Below are 21,716 nucleotides of genomic sequence, written 5' to 3'. Positions count from 1 at the left end.
TTCCTGTTCCCATAAAGTCAAAAGAAGGTGTCAGATTCCCTGAAACTGGAGTTACAAATAGTTGCAAACCACCATGTAGGTGTTGGGAACTGAACCAAGGTCTTCTGCAAAAACAGCAAGTATCCCAGTCCTACCCCTAGAAACCTTACCTGGTTACAGAGGTGACCAGTTCAAGATCCAAATCCTCCATTACTAGGAGTCTTCATGTGGATCACCCTCATAAAATCCTGGGAGCGACTACTACACTATGTTTCTACATCACCTTCCACAAATGCCTTCTAATTCTGGTTGTCTCCTTCTCCATCTCTTGTCCCTGATTCCTTTTGCTCTATTGCCACCTACCCCAGGTCGACTCATTAGGTAGAGAGGAAGCCCAAATTGGAGATCTCCATCAGGTCTCTCCCCTTGGAGCTCAATTGCCTTGCCCAGCCTTGGTGTGAGGGTACATGGATCTGGGAGACAAGGGAAGTCATGGTGGGGGAGAGTGGGAGGAATCTAGAGAAGGGAAGCTGTTGGATGAAGTGATAACAATATATAAATAAAATAAACAATCAATCAATCAAACAAACAAACTTATCTGCTTTGGGGACTATTTTCCTTATACTGGGTTGCCTCTTCAAACCTTGGTATGAGGGGAGGTTAAACAGTCTTCCTGCCCCTTAATGTTCTGTGTTTGGTTGGTATCAACCAGGAGGCTTGCCCTCTTCTGGAGAGAGGAAGAGGGAAAGTAGATGGGGTGTCAGAGGGAGTTGGGGAAGGGACTTGGAGGAGAAGAGAGAGGGGAATTTGCTGTCAGTAGGTGTTAAAAATAAAAATAAAATATTTTCTTTAAAAATAAATGAATAAATAAATAAATAAAAAGTAACGGTGCTCTTAACCACTGAGCTATATCTCCAGTTTGAGTAAATGAACTATAATTTTCAAAATAAGATAGAATAGAAAAGGAAATAAGTATATAAAGAAATTAATATATCAAAAGGGGTTGTTCATAAAACGCAACGCTTAGACACTGTTGGTGAGAAGACAGAATTGCACAGCTATGTTGGAAAACACCACTATGCAATCCATGCCACTTACAGGGATAGGAGTATATGAACATCTGTGTGACTAGGAGATATTTCCTTCCCATGTTCACTGCAGCTATATTGACCCTAGTCAGGAGGGAACCAACCTAAGTGTTAATAAATCAGTATATGAATAAAGAACAAAAGAGTATTTAGTAAAACTCACTGTGAGATGTGATTCCACCTTTAAAAAGATGAACACTGCTAATTTGCAGCAACAATAAATGAAACTGAAGATTATTAAGTTAAATAAACCAGGCACAGAAATAAGTATTTATATATTCTAAAAGAAGTAAAGGGCTAAATGATGGTTGTCTAGAATGAGAACATGGGAAAATGTTGATCTAATATTGTAAAATTTCAGTTAGACCAAAGGACTAAGTTTAAGCTTTCTATAGTACAACATAGGGATAATAGTTAATAACTTGCAGTGAATTCTTCTAAATTTTAAAATTAGGTTTAAAGTTATGAGAAAAGTAAAAAATGCCATGTAAAGCAACACATATTGTAAAAAATTAATTTAAAATAATTACAATTTATCTCAATAATTATATGAAATGTTAAATAGTAACATGAAAAGTTTGCATTCATCAAATGAAAGGCAAACAGTGTAATATTGTATAAAATATATACATACATACACAAATATATATAAAGCCTAGCAATGAGATAACCTCTGGGAATAAGGAAACTAATTATACCAGTTACTTACACAAACTATTTTCAATGGTTTCAATAGTAATGCATATGTAAGACACAAAATTTATAAATAAGTTGCATGTATTGCAGACATGCATAAACTTACAGTTTTTAAAGGATGAATGTTCTAAGATACATCTTTAATTAGCAAATTATTGCACCTGAATGTCTAGCCTTGTTCATTCTACATTGCTTCATCTACTATTAAATATTCTCTCCATAACAGATATTAAGACTATAAGTAATAAAATTATATTGTATTCAGAGTATGGATGATTCAACACAGCTGTAAACTGTAAAACAAAACTAAAAATGAAGAAAAGATAAGTTAAAACACTTTATAATAAACAATATTTTTGGTTTATTTATGTATTTAATAAATAATTATGACATTTACCTATTTTGAAAAATTGAAAATATAATATCAATAACTAGTGAGGAAAAACAAAAATGGGTTCTTAACTTGGCATAACATGTTTTTCAAACAATCACTTTTCTGTCAACAAGAACTGTAATCTAGTGCTTTCTTCAACTGAATCTCATATAATGAAACTATTCATACCTTTAGCTAATCACAATATTATCTTGTATTGAAGTACATGAAATGAAAAATGTGTTAACATTGACCCAGGAAAAAGAAGAAATGCTGAAACAAGTGTACAGGTGTTAAAATCTGCCATGCATATCACATAACAAATAATTACATTAGAAAAACCTCTCTTTTTCTTCAGAAATTCATCTAGAGATACTTCTCACTGATTTCTCATGAATGTAGATGATCATAATTTCAAAATATTGATTATCTGACTGCTTAAAAATAATAAACCCATGTTTTCTATGCCCTAATTAAAATAAATTAAAAAATAGTTGCAATATTACCTTAGTTCTCTCATATGTAATATGCAAAAAATCCATTAGATTAATTTTAATCTCAATGGAAAATTGATTCTACTCCTCACTGGCTTTGTGTAAAGAAAAGCATACCTAAAGAATTCCCTGAGCACACTGTATAATATTTAACAGAATTTATTAACTATTTGTAGCTTTGGAACTAGTATGTATTCAGCAAGGAAACATTCTTAATCTTTTCATAGTTAATCTTTCACACCAAAGTTTTTCCATACAATTTTTCATCTCTGAATTTCTCAGAGTGTATATTAAAGGATTCAACATGGGGGTGATAATTGTATAAACTACAGTCAGGGATTTATCAATAGGAAAGTTGGAGACAGGTCTAACATACATGAAAATACAGGGAACAAAAAAGAGGACAACCACCATGATGTGGGAGCTGCAGGTGGACAGGGCTTTACGCCTCCCTTCCTCACTATGTGTCTTAAGAGAGTTTAGAATAATCCCATAGGAGACTAAGAGAAGGATAAAGACAGTCATACAAATTGCTCCACCATTGGCAACCACAGTGAGGCCAATTAAATAAGTGTCAGTACACGCTAATCCCAGCAATGGGTACATGTCGCAGATAAAGTGATCAATGACATTGGGGCCACAAAAAGGAAGGTTGTAAACAAAGATAACTTGAACAAAAGAGTGGCCAAAGCCTCCAGCACAGGCTGCCACTAATAGGAGAATGCAAACCCGACGATTCATGATGGTCATATAATGCAGGGGTTTACAGATGGCCACGTAGCGATCATAGGCCATGAATACCAGGAGGAAGACCTCAGCACCACCAAATAAGTGCTCTACAAAGAGCTGGCCTATACAAGCTGAAACAGAAATTGTTCTTCTGTTGCAGATTAAGTCCATAATCAATTTGGGTGAGAAGGCAGTGGAATAAACAGCGTCCATGAGTGACAAACAGGCAAGGAAGAAATACATTGGAGAGTCCAAGGAGGGGCTGGCAATCACTGTCCCCACAATGAGCAGGTTGCCCACCATTGTCACGATGTAGATGAGTAAAAACATGATGAACAATGCTTTTCTCCCAGCAGGATCCCGAGTGAGACCCAGCAGGACAAATTCTGTCACATTGTTGCTCTGCCCCATTTAGTCTTACAAGGATAGATTCAGAGATAATAACTCAGGATAACATCTGCCATGAAATTGTGAACAAGGACAAGAAACATTTTATTATCGACAGCATTCCTCAGTTTACAATATCCTCAGTTTTTAGATGTGAATCCCAAGTGATTTTTAATATGCATCTAGCAAATTTCTTTTCCACTATGCACCATTGATGTGTTGTTAACACTATTTCTCTTTTGGTGATTTTTGTTGAGCCCCCAGCAAATGGGTTTGTTGTAAAGACTTAAGTGTATCTTTGTATCTAAGACCAAACAAAAGTTCCACAGTTATTAATATACATAGACTTCTTACTTACAATATTGTTTTTTCATAAATGTCAGCGATGACAAGAAAAGGGTGTTAATTTTAAGAAATTCATACACTTGGTTGAAAATAAATCTAGAATGCATCGACTAACATAAAGTCTGTTGTTGGAGTTCGGTGTTATTTTGTGGGGATTATCTTTATAATACTATCTATGTAGCTACCAGACAGCTCTGCTCCAGGAACATCCATCTCAAAGGTGTAATATTGTATCTAGACATTCTGTCATAAACATCTCAAATGACTTTGTTTTCTTGAGATTTCATATGAAATTTCAAGAAACTTGACTTTAAATTGCATCAAAAAGTTATAATAGAATATTTAAATTGGGGGGCATATCATTTGATTTATTTTAAAGATTTGATCACACCTTGAATCCCAGCACTCAGCAGGCAGAGGCAGTCGGAACTCTGTGAGTTCAAGGCCAGCCTGGTCTACAGAGTGAGTGCCAAGGAAGGCTCCAAAGCTACACAGAGAAACCCTGTCTCAAAAAACCAAAAAAAAAAAAAGTCTACTATGATTTTTATTTAAAGAATTAACATTCTTATTGAAAACTCATTTAATAAATAATTTAATATAGTTCATAAAATATAATTGTAATTTAAAATAGTAATTTTATGAATCTGGGTCATAGCAGGTAACAATTCTATATGTATTTCCCAACAACTTTGCATGGATCATTTTAAGGTTCAAAAATAAAAGTCCATGTCAAGAATCTGGAACACAGTATACATTTATTTCCTTACATCCTAGCACATTTCATAATAAAATACATTTGTTAATGAACCCCAAATAATTATATATCTTTCTTAAAAGTCATATGTAATACACATAACTGAGATGATGATGTATTTTCTATTACTACACATGCACTAACATATAGAATTTATTACTTGACCTTGTATAAATTAAGCAATAATCACATTCTAACACTGGATACAGCATAAGATGTGCATTCCAGTTAACTTATTGTTGTGAAACCTTAAGTTTCTTTTTTTATTCAGAAATTACCACAGAGATTAATAAGCCATTGGCTCTGTTCAGTATAAGAATATTTTTGTATCCCTAGGCCTTTGTCTCAAGAATTGATATCCTGAGTTTTACTTTGATCCAGAAATCATTCTTTTCTGTAAAAAGGGTGACTGCAATATATATATATATATAAAGACTTTTATAGACAGAAACAAAAGAGCTTGACTAAAATTCAAATACTTACTCTATAAAGTAGCTGCATATTTGTGCCTTCTATGAAAATATTTTCATAAAGAAACAATGATGGTATACTTGTACAAGTGTGTAAAATACAACCAGTTTAAACAACTGATTTAAATTCCTTATCATACTTACATATCTCATCATGTGCAACTCACAGATCTGTAAACATTATATCAGGATTTTTCTGTTCACATCATAAATTTTATATTCTGAAGAGTAGTGAACTACTCTATCTTGTCAAGATCCAGGTCATTTTCTCTAGAGATTTTTCAGGGGAATAAAGCAGCTGAGAAATGATTGATTTTCTAATCTGAATTTTTTCCAAGTGTTCTGACTGCAACCCAAAGAAGGAAGAAGTCACAGACGTTTTACCCAACAACACCCTAGCAAAATTCAGTCTTACTGTGATGACCAGGTGGTCTCTGCCTGAGAGTCTCCAAGGCATGAAGGCTAAGAGCTTGCAAATTCAGTGTGTTCTAATCTATATTCTGATTCTTGGAAGACAGTCCAGACTTTAGTAGAAGCAAAATAGCTCATCAGAGTCTCAAACTGATAGAATGCTATATGAACAGTAGCTGCTGGAAGATTGAGAGTTGTTTTTTAAGGTTGTGTCCCCAGTAGGTATAACTAGCTCCAGTGGATGGCTACACACCCAAGAGCATATAGGCAGCCTTAATTGCACTCAGTGGGTTAGAAAATAAATGAATGAGGACATACTTTTGTGTGAATATGGAATGACAGTGAATCTGGAAAGGGGATAAGAGAAGAGGGTAACTATGATCAAAATACTAAGAACAAAATTCTCAAAGATTCAACAAAAATATTTTAAAAAGAAAATTGTACTAAATATTAACATATATAATGTTGAAAAAGAAAATGCCTAAGAATGAAATAATACATTTTCTTGAAGTTAACCATCCTCAATGTCTCTTTTTGTTGTTGTTGTTGTTGTTTTTGTTTTCAGAGCTGAGGACTGAACCCGGGGCCTTGTGCTTGCTAGGATGGGAGATCTCAATGGCTCTTAATGTCTTCCTGACTCTTCTTCAAGATAGCTCTCTGAGCCTTGAGAGGAAGGGATTGATGAGGATACCCCATATGAACTGACTGTTCCAAAATCTCTCACTCTCACATTGATCTCTGCATTAGTTCCATCTTCGGTAGGAGGAGAAAGTTTCTCTAATGATGGCTGAGCAAGGCACTGATGTATGAATATAGCAGAATGACTTTAGGAGTCCGTTTATTGCTATATTCCATTAGTAGAACAGTACTATTTGGTTTTCTCCCAAAACAACAGGACTGACGCACATATGAACTCAAAGAGTCTGTGGCAGCACACACAGAGCCTACACATGTTCAAGCCAAATGGGGTCTGTGCACTGAGGGGGCATCGGAACACAAACTCCCATTCCTTTAATCAAGAAGCTATCTGCAACTGACCCCCACTTGCAAGGGAAAAATTCTTTTCTCCAGTGGGGTCTTACTGTGTCTAGTAACGACATTTCAGGGTAGGTCCTGTACCCATAAGTAGGGGACCAACACAAAATGGTGGTGATTTTGTAGACTCTTGGCTTTGTTTGCATTTTTTTTGTTCTACTGGTCTTTCGTCTGTATGCTTTCTGATCTTGTGTTTTTGTGGTGTGTGCGTGTGTGTGTGTGTGTGTGTGTGTGTGTGTGTGTGTGTGTGCTTCTTGTAGGTTTTCCTTTTTAAAAAAAATCTAGCTTGTTTCTCTGTTTGCCTTATAAGAGAAAGAAATGGCATGGAAATAGGTGGATGGGGAGGAAGAAAGGATCTGGGAAAAATTAGGGGATGAGAAACAGTGATCAGAATACATTGTATGGAAAAAAAACAATAAAAAAGAAACCACACATTTTCAACAACATAAAGAGAAAATACATCAAAATAGAAGCCAAAAATATTTTGAGGTTTACAATGATGAAAACAAAATGGGTGACAGCTTATGGCCAACCAATGACTTTTAATCCTGGATTTAAAAATTACAAATAGTAAATACATTGTGCAGCAGGTGTCAATTTAAGAAGTTACGACTTAGCATAATATTCTCATAGTCCACATCATCTCAAATGATGTCAAGACATTCTCTACAGAAGGATGACACCTGGTGGTTGTGGCACATGCCTTTAATCCCAGCACTCTGGATTCAGAGGCAGGTGGGTCTCTAAGTTTGAGGCCTACATGGCCTATGGAGCAAGCTCTAGTCTAGAACAGCCAGGGCTACACATAGAAACAATGAAATCCTGTCTCAAAATTAAAGGAAGAAGTCGATGGAAGAGGAGGAAGGTAGAGGAGGAGAAGAAGAAGAAGAAGAAGAAGAAGAAGAAGAAGAAGAAGAAGAAGAAGAAGAAATAAATGAATGAGTAGATGAATACGTTCTTGAGATCTGAAATGTGTAATGCCATAATGATGAGAACAGAGGTTTGAGAACAGAGGATAGAAAGCAGCCAGGCAGTTTTTAGACTAAATTTAAAATGTAGTAATTCTTCCTCTTGTGCTTATCAATTCTGTCTTTGGCAGAAGCCATAACTGTCCTTTCATCTAAAGGCAGTTTGGTTTTGGCCAGAAGTGCCAGAAAAGTCTAGAGGCACTAATTAGTGCTATCATTTTACACAGCAATGTATATAGTTGCCCTTAAAAATACATGTGTGAATGTTCCTCAAACCAGTCCAGACTCCTGGATGAAGAGGCACATGAACACAGTTGGGACACCAGGACTGATCAGTCCATCCCACACTTCAAACAAATCAAGCCTTATTAACCTCTCAACAATGACCTGGAATAACAACCTTTTCATGGGACCTGCTGTTCCTTTACAGTGGCTTACTTGCTTTCTTTCTTTGAAGCACACATTTAGAACCTACAATAACCTCTTTTTTAAAGTTCACCTTCCTGTTATCTTTAAATGTATTCTTTGAAATAACAGAAGCCTTTGGCCTGGAGTAGCTTTGGTTGCCTTTCAGTGTTGGGACCACAGACCTCCAAGTAATACTCACCTGAGGTGGGAAACTCCCATTACTCTAAAGGAGTCAAACCTCCATTTTCCCCCACATCACAGCAATGTGTTGTCTATGAAACAGAGATGAGTGCAGTGACCAATATTCTATTTCTTTCTACTTTTAGTTTCCTGTCTTTATTTTCTGTGGTGATATTTTATTTGTGCTAAAATGTGGTAATATTTTATTTGTACTTTAATAAATAAAGTCTGCCTGCAGATCAGAAGAAAAGGCCAGCCTTTATAAGTAAACAAAGAAGTCAGGCAATGGTAGCACACAACTTTAATCCTATCCCTTTGCAGGTAGGGATCTGTCTGGAGCTCTGAGTTCAAGCCCAAACTGGAAATAGAGCCAGGTGTGGTGGCACACACCTTACATTCCAACACTAGTTAACCATGGAGGTCTGGAGGTCTGTACACACAGACAGGAAGTGGCAGAGCTGGGCAGGAAGAGAAAGTGATATAGCTGGACAGAGAGAGCAAATCAGATGGTAGAACAGCAAGGCCTATAGGCAAGGGTAGACAGGAAGCAAATTGCATTTGGAAGCTGCAAAGTTGGTGAGGTAAGGTTAGCTGTGGCTTTCCCTATTTCCCTGATCTCTCAGGTTTTCACCCTATATCTGGCCCAGTGTTTTTGTTTTTTTTTTTTTTAATTTTATTTAATAAGACCATTTAGAAATTCATCTAAAATTTTTCATATTCTTGCCCTCAAAATTCAAATCTACAGCCCCTATGACATCCAGGCCAGCAAACCAGGATCTACTATTCCCTGCTTTTACTTTTCTTAATTATGCTCCCCTTTCACTTAGAAACTGATGATTTCTTCTGTCTTTCAATATAATGTGCATAGTTTCTCCTTGATCTCTGGGATATGAGATGAATTTATGCTTGGAAACAGTTCTTATACAGAGGGGCTTTCATTGGAGGGATGAAGGACATATTTAGAAAAGTCAGAAGAAGAGAAATGATGGGTAATGTGTGTATGAATATGAACAAATACAATGATATATATGTTTGAAAGTATCACAATGACATCCATAGTTTTATACTTTGTCTATAATATTAATGAAAAATTAAGATAACCAAATATACAATAATTTTGACAATATTACCTTCTCATGAAATATTAATAATTGTATTAGAAGCAAAAGTTTATTTTAAAACTTTTCCCATCAAGAGAATATTGAAAAGCTAAACTTCTATAAACCAAACATAAAAGCATGCAAGCTCATAAAAGAAACACTACAGCAACTAAATTCACATATTGACACTCACGCAGTGATAGTGGGTGATTTCGATACTATACTTTCGCTAATAGACAGGTCATCCAGACGAAAGCTGAACAGAGATATGTTGGAGCTAAATGAAGTCATAAACAGATACAGAATATATCTTCCCCCAAAATATATACCTTCTTCTCAACACCTCATGGAACGTTCTATGTAATTGACCATATACTGGGATAGAAAGCAAGTCTCAACAAATAGAAGAAAATTGAAATAACGCCCTGTATCCTATCTGGCCACCACAAATTAAATCTGGATATCAACAATAGAAATAATAGAAAGCTTATAAGCTCATGAAAAATGAATAATTCACTACTGAATAAAAATGAGTCAAGAAAGTAATTAAGAAATTAAAATCTCAACCATCCCATTCCCTGAACGGGGATGGAGTGAGAGATCAGTAAAATAGATACCATGATAGAGGAAGACATCATGGGGATAGAGAGAAACCAAGTGCTAGGGAAGTTCCCAGGAATCCCCAGGGATGACCCCAACCTGGACTACTAGAAATAGTAGAGAGGGTGCCTGAACTGAACTAACTTGCCCCAGAGATCAGATTGGTGAATACCCTAACCATCATCACAGAGCTTTTCTCCAGCGACTGATGGAAGCAGGTACAGAGATCCACAGCTAGGCACCAGGCAGAGCTCCAGGAGTCCAGTTGATGAGAGAAAAGAGGGATTCTATGAGCAAGTGCAGCAAGATCATAATAGGGAACCTGCAGAGACAACCAAACCAAACTAGTAGGAACTCATGAAAGTTGGAACAAATGACTGTAGAGCCTGCATGGGACTGGACTGGGTCCTCTGCATGTCAAGACCATTGTCTGGCTTGATCTGCTTGGGGGGCCCCTGGTGGTGGGATTAGAATCCATCCCTGGTGCATGAGCTGGCATTTTGGAACCCACTACCTATGATGGGACACCTCATGCAACCTTGAGGCAGAGGGAGGGACGTGGATTTGCCTCTACTGGATGTGTCACCTCATGGGAGGCCTTGCCTTCTTGTTGGGGGTAGTGGGGAGTGTAGACAAATTTCTAAATGGTCTTATTAAATAAAAAACAGGGAGCCAAATATAGGGGTGAAAGCCTTAGATCAGGGAAATAGGAGAAGCCACCAGTCAACCTAACCTCACCAACTTTGCAGCTTCCAAATGTGCACGACTTCCTGTCTACCCAGGCTTTATATGCCTTGCTGTTCTGTCCTCTCATTGGCTCTCTTATCCCAGCTACCTCACTTCCTCCTCCTACACAGCTCTGTCACTTTCTGTCTGTACAGACCTTCAGGTTTTTATGGATGGTACTGGGATTGAAGGCATGTGTCACCAGGCTTAGCTCCCCAGTGTGGCCTTGAACACACAGAGATCTTGCCTCCTATGGGATTAAGGGCATGTGCTACCTGACTTCTTGTTTACTTAAAATGGCTGGCATTTTCACCCTGATCTCCAGGCAAGCTTTATTTATTTCCCTACAAATAAAAATCACCACATTTCAGCACAAATAAAATATCACCACGGTGTGGGGGGGGGAGTTGGGAGGAGGAGGCTGGAGGGGTGTGGGAAGAGGGAAGAGGGGGATCTTTGATTGGTGTGTAAAATGAATGGAGAAATTTTCTTTTTTTTTTTCTTTTGTTTTTTTTTCAATACAGGGTTTCTCTGTGTAGCTTTGCACCTTTCCTGGAACTTGCTTTGGAGACCAGGCTGGACTCAAACTCACAGAGATCCACCTGCCTCTGCCTCCCGAGTGCTGGGATTAAAGGTGTGCACCACCACCACCTGGCGAAATTTTCTTAATAAAGAGAAAGAAATTAAAATCATTTTGAATCCAGTGAAAATGTAAACACAGGTTGAAACCAGGGTTGGAAAACACAGGGACAAATAACCAAATGAATGGAAACACATGAACTATAAACCAAAGGCTGAGGGGGCCCCAACTGGATCAGGCTCTCTGAATAGGTGAGACAGTTGATTGGCTTGATCTGTTTGGGAGGCATCTAGGCAGTGGTACCAGGTCCTGGGCTCGTTTCATGAGTTAGCTGTTTGAAACCTGGGACTTATGCAGGGACGCTTGGCTCAATCTGGGAGGAGGGCACTGGACCTGCCTGGACTGAGTATATCAGGTCGATCCCAGTCCTCGGGGGAGACCTTGATCTGGAGGAGGTGGGAATGGGGGGGTGGGCTGGGGGGGAGGGGAGGGGTCAGGAAGGGAGAGAACAAGGGAAGCTGTGGCTATTATGTAGAACTGAATAGTATTGTAAAATAAATAAAAAAAAGAAAATGTAAACACAGCATACCTAAAGTTATGGGGCAAATGAAGGTTGTTCTAAGAGACAATTTCATAGCACCACATGCCTACATTAAAAAACTGTAAAGATCTCATATTGGTAACTTAACAGCACACCTGAAAGCTCTAGACCAAAAAAGAAGAAATAATGCTCCAAAGAGTAGATAGCAAGAAATAAATTCAGGATTAAAATCAATAAAATAAAAAAGAAATATAAATAATAAATGAAACAAAGAATTGATTCTTTGAGAAAATAAATAAGATTGACAAACCCAAAACTAAATTAACCAAAAAGCTGAAGAAGATTCAAATTAGCAAAATTAGAGATGAAAAATTGGACAAAACAAAAATACCAAGAATAAATATAGAATCATATTGATATATTTTAAGATTCTATATGCCCCAAAATTGGAAAATCTAAAAGAAATGGATAATTTTTTTTTGTATATACCACCTACCAAACTTAAACCAAGATCAGAGAAGCTGTTGGACAGTGGTGACTCACGCCTTTAATCCCAGCACTCTGGAGGCAAAGGCAGGCAGAACCTGCATTCAAGGCCAGTCTGGTCTATAGAACAAGTTCCATGATAGACAGGGCTACACAAAGAAACCCTGTCTCGAAATAGAAGGAGGGGAAGGAAGAGGAAAAGGAAGAGGAGAAAGGAGTAAGGAGCGGGAGGAAGAGGAGGAGGAGGAGTAAGAGGTGGGTGAAGGAGAGGGAGAGGAAAAGGAAGGAGGAGTAGGAGGAAGGAAAAGGGAGGGGAAAGAAGAGGAGGAGGAAGAGAAAGAAGGAAGAGGAGGAGGAGGGATACATTCTTGACATCTCAAGTGTTCAACACCATAAGGATGAAAACAGGAGAAAGAAAACAGGCAGTTTTTAAACAGAACTTTAAAATTTAGTCATTCGGCCTCTAGTCCTTAACAATCTCATCCTTGGCCAGAAGCCCTAAGTGTCCTTTCATCTGAAGGCAGTTTAGCCTAGCCAGAAGTGCCAGAAAGTCTAGAGACATTAATTAATGTTCCCCTTTTACACAGCAATGTATATAGTTGCCTGTGAAAGTGTGTGTGTGTGTGTGTGTGTGTGTGTGTGTGTGTGTGTGTGTGTGTGAATGTTCCTTAAACCCCAATCTAGACTCCTGGATGGAGAGACACATGAACACTTTATAGTTTACCAACAACTAACTTGTCATTTGACTTGCCAGGAGAGGGAAAATTAGTGTCCTCCAATTGAGTGACACTGGGTATATGAACCATTCTAAGGAAGACCTCCTGTTTAGGAGTAGTTTATTCACATAATGAACTCTACAGTTTTTTTAAAATTTGCTTTTATTTGGCTATAATTTGGTGTTTGTTTGTTTTAGGATATGGTTTGTTGGTGGTTGTTTGGTTGGTTGGTTGGTTCGTTGGTTGGTTTAGGGGGATTTTGTGGTTGTATTGGATTTTTGTTTGTTTTCCAGAAATAACTTAAAATTGAGTGGGTAGGCAGGGAGAGAGGATCAGAAAGGATTTGGAGAGGAGAAGAACATGTTCAAAATATATCTAAACTTAAAAATAGCTTTAAATAATAAATGTCCTGGAAAGACAAGGGATACAAAGAACATACCTCAGCAGAGAGCCAACATCACCCTACATGGGGATAGAAACAAAGTATCTACACTAAAATTGAAAACAAGACAAGTCTAGTCTCTTCATACCTATTCAGCATGGTACTGGAAGTGTCATCTAGAGTAATACAACTGGAGGAGATCAAAGAGATACCAATAGGAAGGGAAGCAGTCAAAATATTGTGCACATAAGGAACCCTAAAATTTCTACCAAGAACCTCCTACAGCTGATAAATACTTTCAGCAAACTCTATACAAAATTAATACACAAAAATCAGAAGCCCTCCTGTATACAAATGGCACGTAGACTGAGAAAGAAATCATGGAAACAACACCTTTCACAATAACCTCATAAAACATAAGATATTTTGAGGTAACTCTAACCAAGCAAGTGAAGGACTTGTATATTAAAACTTTAAGACACTGAAGAAAGAAATTGAAGATGATACCAGAAATGGAAGGATATTCCATGCTCATGGATCACTTGGATTGATTTGGTAAAAATGCCATCCTATCAAAAGCAATTTACAGATTAAAAGCAATCACCATCAAATATTCCTCACAAGTATTCACAGAAATTAAAAGGAAAATTTTCAGCTTTATATGAAAACACACACACACACACACACCATTCGAACAAACAAAAAAAAACACAAAATACCTGAAATAACCTGAATAATTAAAGAATTGCTGAAGTTATCACCATTACCAGCCTCAAATTGTACTACAAAGCTATAGTAACAGAAACAGCATGGAACTGGCAAAAAAGTATGCGTGTTGATCAATAGAATTGAAGATTCAGACATAAATCCACAAACATATAAACACTTGGGTTATTTTTTTTATATAAAGAAGCTAGAAATACACACTGGAAACAGGACAGCATATTCAACAGCAGTGCTGGTCAGACTGGACCACTACATGTAGAAGAGTCAAAAATCAACAATCCAGATCCATACTTACAACCTGCACACAACTGAACTCCAAATGGATCAGAAACCTCAACATAAAATCAGATGCCTTAAACCTGATAGAAGAGAAAGGGAGGAATAGACTAGGGCTCATTGGCACAGGAAATGAATTTCTGAACAGAACACTCTTAGCACAGTTGAGAAGAAAACAATTAATAAGTGAGATCTCATGAAATTCAAAAGTTTCTGCACAAACAAAAGGACACTATCATTTGGCAAAACAGTGGGTCCAGAATGGGAAAGATCTTTACCCACTACATATCCAATAGAGAACTAATATCTAAAATATTCAAAGAAATCAGAAGAACCGAACATCAAGAACAAATGGCCCAATTTAAAAATGTATTATAGATCTAAAAAGAAATTTTCAAAAGAGGAAATACAAATGGCTAAGAAACCCTTGAAGAGTTATTCAGAATCCTTAGTCATCAGGGAAATACAAATCAAAATCACTTTGAGATTTCATCTTACACTAGGCAGAGTTGTCAAGATCAATAAAACAAATGGGAGCTGATGCTGGTTAGGATGTAAAATAATGGGAAAACTCATCCATTGCTGGTCAGAGTACAAAATTGTACAACCACTGTGGAAATCACTGTGGTGCTTCCTCAGAGAGCTGGTAACTTATCTAACTCCAGATCCAGCTATATCACTCTTGAACCTGTATCCAAAGGATTCTACATCTTACTACAGAGGCACTTGCTCAGTCATGGTCATGATTGCTCATTTCAAAATACCCAGAAATTTGAAACAAAGAAACAAACTATATGTCCTTCCACAAATGAATGGGTAAAAATGTACATTTACACAATGGGACTTTACTCAGTTGTCTTTAAAAATAAAATTTGCGGGTAAAACTGGATCTAGAAAAAAAAATCATCCTTAGTGAGGTAACCCAGACAATAAATGACAATATGGTATGTATTCACTTATATATGGAGGTTATCTTTTAAATCTTCTATAAGCAAGCTACAATCCATATAACCACAAAGGTTAGGTATAGATTAATGGACTGGAGGGGAGGATTGGATCTTCTTGGGAAGACAATATAGAGTAGATAGTTAAGGACTGATGAGGAAAACACTGGAATGGGAGGAGTCAAATAGGGAGGGGGAGAGAACAAGGAATTTAGAAAGGAATATGGGGAGGGACAGCTAAAACTAAAGGCCACATGAGGAGTTGTATGAAAATCTAATACAATAAAGACTTTCTCTAATATATACATACAGGAAGGTGAACTAAATGAAATAACAATGGAGGAGAAAAAGCCACAGCTAGTCCACTCTTTTCACCAAATGAAGCTTCTAGTTCCAGGAATGGACTGCATCTGTTTGTGTTGTTGGTCAAAGGGGTCCTATGGAAACCCCCAAAGAACCAGACTATTGACAAGGCTATTAGAAGCTCTCCACAAACTGACAGTAAGGTTCTATTGCTGAAGACAATACCTACACAACTCCTTGGACACCTGGATATCAAACTGGTGCCTACCTAGAGCCTCACCCTTACCGACTAGTGTTCATGGTTCTCAAAGTACTCTCCATGTTACAAAAAGAGAAAGGTAAATACCAACCAAGATTCAAAACCTTTGATCTACAATGGTGACCTGCATGCAAAATGAGCTAGTGCAATAGTGGCACAAAGCTTGTGGAATTTATCAAGCATTATTTGATTAGATTTAAGCCCCACTCAATGAGATGGAACCCATTACCAACACTGCTCAGATACCCAAGATCCTTAGTCTTGTTGTTCTAGGAACCTAGGGCAAAACCAAATTCTCCTGTTCTATAAAAGGAACATAGCAACAAAATTACTTCTAAGGACATCCTGTTATACGCATAGATCAGTGCCTTGCTCTTCCATCATCAGAGAAACTTCCTCTGACAGTAGATGGGAATAAATACCAGGTGGACAAGGTGTCACTTGTGTGAGAGACCTTGAAACACTCAGGACTAAATGAGATGTCTTCATCAAATCCTTTACCTGAGGGTTAGGGTACCCCACTGAATAGGAGTGGCAAACATTATAAAAGCTAGAGGAATTATCTCATCAAGTAAACAAGGCCTTCTAAACACAGCAGGACTGATGAACATAGGAACTCACAGAATATGGCAGCATGCAAAAGGGCCTGAGCAGGTTTATACCAGATAGGGTCACAACCCTGAGAATGGAAGTAAACACAAGCCCACATCCCTAACCCTGAAACTATCTCCAATTGATAATCAATCATAATGAAAAATTAATATTCTCCAAGGGAGTCTCACTGGTATACAAACCACTCTCAAGGCCAAACCCCCATCACTAGCAGTAGATAACCAACCTAAAAGTAACTTGTTAGTATTTTTTGAAGTTTTTTGGTTTGGGTTGCCTTGTTTGTTTTTTGTTTTGGTTTTGTTTGTTGTGTAGTTTTGCTGTTTTGTTTTATTTGTATTTTTGTTTTCGTCTCATAACGCTTTGTCTAGGCACATTTTTCTTTATTTCATCTTTTCTTCTTTTTTCTCTTTCTTTTTTTCTTACCCCATAGGTAGTTTACTTAAATTTTATGTTATTCTATTTTGTATTTTTAGGAAATTTCTATGCATGCGAGTGTATGTGTGTGTGTGTGTGTGTGTGTGTGTGTGTGTGTGTGTGTGTGTATGTGTGTCTTGTGTTTTTTCTTTGGCTCTGTGTTTTTCTGTTCGTTCATTTGTTTGTTTGATTTTCCAGTTCATGGTTTGTATGGTTTTTATAGATATGATAGGATGAAAGGGTAGATTATTGAACCTACTTTTAAAGAGCAACAACTTACAAATATTTTACATTGCTATGGATTTTAGTTTATTGATACAAATTTAAAGTTAATTTTGTTGTACTGTATGTATATTTCTACTCTTGCTTAAAGTATTTTGTTTTTGTAACTCATTTGAAAATGTAGTGTATATTAAGAAATACAGATTAATAATTAGTCTTCTATGATAATCACACTTATAGTCATGTCAGTTAAGTTTTATAGGTATACATAGATATATTTCAATTAGGTAGGTAATCTCCAAATACTCAAAGACCTACAGAATATGGCATTTAAAAGTTTTAAAAAGCTTAGACTTTCCTGGATAACAAGACACATCTGCTCCTGGCAGCACCGATTTACTTCAAAGAGGAAGATGGGTGTCAAAGACACTCCATATGGAGTTTAGGTTCTTCTTGGCAAAAATAGCCATTTGGGCAAGAACCTGTTCTTGCCTGGACTGTTTGACAATATGTTGTATAAAGTGAACATGCAGGACCCTTAGTAAGGTGACCACTGAACTTTGCAAGGCAAGATGGTCTTTCAAGTTCCTGCTTCACAGAAGAAACTGCCAGATATTCTGCAGGACACAGAGAGAAGTGACTGAGAAACTCTAGGCCTATAGGCTGAAGATGGATGCCCCAAAGTTGCAGAGGAACTTTGGATGACTGTCCAGGCAGGCAGCTATCTCTGTCATTTCTGGAATTTTGGAAGCTGCTTACAATGCACTTCCTGTTTATTTAGGTAATACTATGTTATTCTGAGGTATTTGATGTAGTTGAAGACTAGATAGTTATAATTTTCCTTGGTTATGATAAATGATAAACTATATATGAAACTTTAGACTCACAAATATAGGATAGATAGAATATTTTCTTTAATTTTGCCAAATACAAATAGACTAGAATTGTAACTATACTTCTTGCTTGATAACTGTTCTATTATATGCAATTTTACTATGTTAAAGTTAAAACCTTCCCTTTTGTTTAGATTGAAAAGAGGAAGTGTTCTGGAATGTTGTTCTATATGTTGTGAATATGTGTTGCTCTGATTGGTTGATAAATAAAATGCTGATTGGTCAGTAGCCAGGCAGGAAATATAGGCTATATACAGAAGTGTCTGCAAGCTGCACAGTATGGTGTGTGGTAGATATAGTTTTTGCAGTACGGACAAATAAAAGGTTTTTGGGATACACGCTGCTTTAGTGGAGGCATAGACCCACTGCTTCTGAGACTTGGATATGGAGACTAAACCAGCCATCTTCTCTAACTAGGCAAAGCTTCCAGTGGTGGAACTGGGACATCAACCCAGCCACAAAACCTGCAACCTACAATGTGTCCGTTCTCCAATATGTGCTGATGGAATAGTGGCATAGAATATTGGGAGTAGCCAACCAATGACTGGTCTAAATTGAGGCCCACTCATTGAGAGAGAGCCCATGCCTAAGACCACCTGGATGGCCAGAAACCAGAGGCTGGATAGCCCAGAGACCTAAGATAGAACTAAATAGAACTGGCAAAAAAAATCAATGAAATTATTTCTAATGATATTCCACTCTACTTATAGACTGATGCATAGCAAAATCATCATCAGAGAAGCTTCATTCAGCAACTGATGGGAGCTGATGCAGAGACTCACAGCCACTTAGGTAGAGCTCAGGGAACCCCATGGAAGGGAAGAGGAGGAAGTGTAGGAACTGGGGGTAGCAAGATACCAGAAGACATGGTCCACATAATCAACTAAGCAGGGCTCATAAAAGTTCACTGAGACTAAATCAACAATCACAGAGCCTATATGGGTATGAGCTAGATTCTCTGCATGTATGTTATGGTTGTGTATTTTAGTGTTCTTGTGAAACTCCTAACAGTAGGTATATGGGGTATCTCTGACTCTTTTGCCTGTTTGGGGGAACCTTTTCCTCCTACTGGATTGCCTTATCCAGCTTGATATGAGAGTTTGTGCCTAATTTATTGTAACTTGTTATGCCATCTTCAGTTGATATCTTCAGTAATATCCCTTACTCTTTTCTGAAGGGAAATGAAGGAAAAGTGGATCTGGAGGAGAGGGGAGGTGGGAAGGAACAGGGAGGAGAGAAGGGAAGGAAAACTGCAGTTGGGATTGTATGAGAGAAGAATAAATAAAATATTATAACTTTTTAAAATAGTAAAAGTTCTAAGATACACTATAATTAAGGAATTAAGTGTATTATTATACATCAGGCTTCTTCATCCTATATTTCTGTACTTGCTACTTCATGTCATCTGACTAAGGGTTATGGGTGTCTAGGTAATATGTGTGTGTGTGTGTGTGTATATATATATATATATATATATATATATATATATATATGTGTGTGTGTGTGTGTATGTATGTATTTGTGATATATCTAAGTATAATATATGTGTATATTATGATATGTAATACACAATACACACACACACACACATATATATAATCTATCTGTGAGATTGATGCTGAGGTTTAAGATGCTGTTATACAACAGCAGAAGATATGGGTAACTACATGAGATGGTGAGAATTAATTCATTCAAGGATCTTAATTACATTTATTTATCCATCAAGATATATATTTATGCTACTTTTTATTTCAAAATAAGATCCAATACAGGTAAAACTCCTGCAAAGCATAAGTAAAGCTTCTATAGCATTATGAAAGAGAATTAGTATGTGGCTTTTTTTCTGATTCTCCAAGATGACTTCAGACTGTGAAACTTGTTTTTTATATAAATTGAAAACCAAAATATTGATATACCGAAATAAATTATTTCAAAATCTGTTAGAAATTTTTGAAATTTATTACAACTTTTAGGAAATATTATGTTAATGGAAATCATTTCTTTACTATTTCTTCAGTATCATGCCTAAAACAATGAACAATACTTGTTCCTTACATGGAAAGATTAAATGCATTAGCTACTAAGAATAACTAAAAATATATTTACGATTTGGCTTTGCATATTTTTCTGTAGTTAGGATATGTTGTTATGAATAATAGACCAGCAAACAACACTGTCCATTGGTTGTGATATTAAACCAATTACATCTGTTAACAAAGTACCATAAACTAGAAAGACAAAGACACTGATGTAAGCAGTAATAGTAGCCTAAAACAATTTCTTAATGATTTCTTTAAAGAAAATAATCTATATAGATACATTGAATTAGTTCCATCATCCATGTTTAAGACTTATTATTGCCTGTTAATTACTTTACAATTACTAGCACATTCAGTTACTGGAAATTCTTATTCTATCTGTAGATAAAACTTTACAGAATAGGTTTTCCATAGACTTTTTAATCTCTGAATTTCTCAAGGTATATATCAAAGGATTCAAAATGGGAGTAATAATTGTATAAAAAACAGTAATGGATTTATCCATAGAGAAGTTGTAAACAGGTCTAACATACATGAAAACACAAGGAACAAAAAAGAGGACAACCACCATGATGTGGGAGCTGCAGGTAGATAGGGCTTTGTGCCTCCCTTTCTGACTGTGAGTCTTAAGAGATCTTAGGATGATTCCATAGGAGATTATGAGAATGATAAAGACTAAAATGCATATTGCTCCACCATTAGCAACTACAGTGAGGCCAATAAAGTATGTGTCAGTGCATGCAAGTCCTAATAAGGGGTACATGTCACAGATAAAATGATCAATGACATTGGGACCACAGAAGGGAAGGTTGTATACAAAGAGAAGTTGAGCCACAGAATGTGCAAGCCCTCCAGCCCAGGACACCACCAATAGGAGGAAGCAAGCCCGCCGATTCATGATGATCAAATAATGCAGTGGTTTGCAGATTGCCACATAACGATCATAGGCCATCACCACCAAAAGGAAGACCTCAGCACCACCAAGTAGGTGCTCTAAAAAGAGTTGAGTCATACAAGCAGGAAAGGAAATGGTCTTTCTATCACACAGCAAGTCTACCATCAACTTGGGTGAAATAGTAGTGGAATAAACAACATCCAGGAGTGACAGATAGGCAAGGAAGAAGTACATTGGGATTCCTAAGGAGGGGCTGGCGATGATTGTCCCCACAATGAGCAGGTTACCCACTATGGTCACAATGTAGATGAGTAAAAACATAACAAATAATGCTCTTTGCCCAGCAGGGTCCTGAGTGAGGCCCAGGAGAACAAACTCTGTGACATTGGTTCTCTGTCCCATTGACTCTTTTTTAAAAGTCTTGTTTTGCTGATTACAGGTCTTGAACAGATCCTGCCGTGAAGTTGTGACCAATGGCCATCAGTTCACTATGACATAAACCACATCATCATTATCTGTTTCACAGGTGAACCGGCTGTTTATATTTAATAATCATTTCTAGTTCCTCTTCCAATGAGCCCAACACATCTTCTGTTAACTCCTTCCCCTAAGAGGATGTTGTTGAGCCTACAAATACAATGTCATATGTCAAGATACAGTGGGCCATTTAGCTAGGGTTTTATCC

General features: G+C 37.1%; 2 protein-coding genes across 2 annotated transcripts; both read right to left on the bottom strand.

Moving 5' to 3' along the window:
* Positions 1–2,790: 2,790 nt before the first annotated feature.
* On the bottom strand, positions 2,791–3,820 carry LOC114693900 (olfactory receptor 4A16-like). The gene has a single exon (XM_028870447.1). It carries the CDS (start codon positions 3,768–3,770, stop codon positions 2,826–2,828), a length of 945 nt encoding a protein of 314 aa, XP_028726280.1. The 5' UTR covers positions 3,771–3,820; the 3' UTR covers positions 2,791–2,825.
* Positions 3,821–20,488: 16,668 nt separating this feature from the next.
* LOC114693899 (olfactory receptor 4A16-like) lies at positions 20,489–21,433 on the bottom strand. The gene has a single exon (XM_028870445.1). The coding sequence runs from the start codon at positions 21,431–21,433 to the stop codon at positions 20,489–20,491; it is 945 nt and encodes a 314-aa protein (XP_028726278.1).
* Between the last annotated feature and the right edge of the window lie 283 nt (positions 21,434–21,716).

This window comes from Peromyscus leucopus, chromosome 4, assembly GCF_004664715.2.
Source record: "Peromyscus leucopus breed LL Stock chromosome 4, UCI_PerLeu_2.1, whole genome shotgun sequence".
NCBI lineage: Eukaryota > Metazoa > Chordata > Mammalia > Rodentia > Cricetidae > Peromyscus > Peromyscus leucopus.
This window is presented reverse-complemented; position numbering and strand designations above follow the sequence as displayed.